At 31.6% G+C, this 1983-nt stretch overlaps 1 protein-coding gene across 1 annotated transcript in view; it reads left to right on the top strand.

Annotated features, from left to right (window-relative positions):
* Positions 1-1197, top strand: part of LOC107653529 (protein FAM207A-like) — a 15010-nt gene extending 13813 nt beyond the window's left edge. Inside the window, exon 5 of the mRNA XM_016440277.1 lies at positions 769-1197. Coding sequence (XP_016295763.1) covers positions 769-889 — 121 coding nt within the window. The 3' untranslated portion in view covers positions 890-1197. The remainder of the gene's footprint in view (positions 1-768) is intronic.
* The last annotated feature ends 786 nt before the right edge of the window (positions 1198-1983 follow it).

Genomic DNA, 1983 nt, shown 5'->3' with positions numbered 1-1983 from the left:
AAAATATAAAGCCTATTTTTAGGGATATTATGACTTTTTTTTTTTTTTTTTACTTTTTTTTAAATTATTGTCTTGACAATTAAGCATAATTGAAGGAGTTCCTCAAAAAATAAATAAATAAATACAAATAAATAAATAAAATTTTAATTCGTAATGTGAGAGAATTAATACCTGTTTTTTATAACATCATATACTATTTAACATGCATAAGATGCAGCAATTCTTCAATTGCAAAGCATTAAAAAAAAAGTATTTGACAAAAGGATAACATTGACCGCAAATGTGGCTTTTTATTTAAATAATATATTTATTTTAAATGAAATTATTATTAATAATATAATAAAATAATAAATATTATTTATAATTATTAATATTATTTAAGGCTTTGTTGTTATACATAATTGTATTTTAATTGTATAAAATGTATTGAATATTAATTTTTTTTTTTATCTATATTCAATTCAATTCAATTATTTAAATAAATAACCAAACCTATAATTGCCATGTAAGTAATTTTACTGAAATGTCAAATCAAAAATCTTCTACGTCTTACAAATATCCCTAATTTTCTTTATACTAATAAAATATATAATAAATATAAAATATATTTAGATAAAATGTAAATATTTACTTTCGAAGGTAAATTTAGCTCATCTGTTTGTTCACCATTGTAAGCTTTTTTGGTTTTGTGACATAACATTTTTATTGTGCACAGATATTTTAAGGAAGTCAAATGTCAAACGAATCATTATTTTTGTCTGGTTCCAGCGAGACAGAAGCATCTCACTTCAGCGAAGCCATGAAAAATCTCATCTTCAAGACCAACCCTTTAGCTGCGATTGGTGAACACCTGCGAAAACGACTCAAACAGGAAGACGAACAGAGTTAATCGCCACTCTGCAGCGCCGCCCTGTTGGTAGACTTAAAGAACTGTATTTTATTATATGCTGGTACATCAAAACAAGCAAATGCAGTCAAACTGGTTTTATACTTCATAATAGTACATGAAAACGAAGAGGAGTCCCGAGATTTGCATAACTTGCTATATCTGACACCGCATTAACACTATGACGGAAACGGTTTATCGCAGTTTCTCTGTGTAATTTCGTGAATGAGTTTGTGCAAAACGAATTGCTTTAATGATCATGTTACCAGATATTTAATGTGTTTTTGCTCTTGGTAAGATAAAAATAAATCCAGTGGAAAATGACTATGCGTATGTTTTTTTCTTTATTACCAGCACATGCTAAGAAAAGCTTGACTTATAACGATAAAATGGTAAAAAAAAAAAAAAATCCAAATGATTCTTTCCTCACTATAAAATGACTCTACCTGCTGCATTCGTTCATTGAATATCACAGACAAAAGCCTCTACTTAAAGCGCGATCTGATATATCAGACGTTTAGCATGTGCCTCTGTATTTCCATGGTAACTCGTTGCAAAAAGAAGGAAAGGGCGGCATAGCAGCAACACTTTTCAGAGATAAAGGCGAAATGGGAACCTGAACACTGTCATCATTAACCTGACTTCTCTTAACGGCTTTACTCTAGGGGCTCTTGGCTGTCTGATATTGAGGAGGACCTTCTGTTGATTCTCATTTCTGCCAAACTGGATCCTCTTCACAACCCCATCAAATGCTCGGTTGCGTATAAACTCAGCATTATGGAATAGCAGAAGCGTATGTAATGTGTCATGCTTGTGATTAAGTGAGTGAGGAATGTGGGTGTAGATAGTAGATGTTCCTCACCCACACTAGATTCCTCTCAGCGTGTGCTCGTTGGTTTGTCCTAAATCCATTCATTATAGGGTATGATACTAGATGGTGAAATGTGTTCGATTTCAATGACAAGAAGTTAAAAGAAAAGCAACATTTCCATCTTAAAGGGGTCCTATTATGCTCTTTTACAAAGTCTTGATTTTGTTTTGGGGGTGTACTAGAACATGCTCTCATGCTTGGTGGTTCGAAAAACGCATTATTTTTC

The sequence above is a fragment of the Sinocyclocheilus anshuiensis genome, unplaced genomic scaffold (assembly GCF_001515605.1).
Source record: "Sinocyclocheilus anshuiensis isolate Anshui unplaced genomic scaffold, SAMN03320099.WGS_v1.1 scaffold1079, whole genome shotgun sequence".
Taxonomy (NCBI): domain Eukaryota; kingdom Metazoa; phylum Chordata; class Actinopteri; order Cypriniformes; family Cyprinidae; genus Sinocyclocheilus; species Sinocyclocheilus anshuiensis.
The sequence above is the reverse complement of the archived record's forward strand: the minus strand, read 5'-3'. Positions and strand labels throughout refer to the sequence as shown.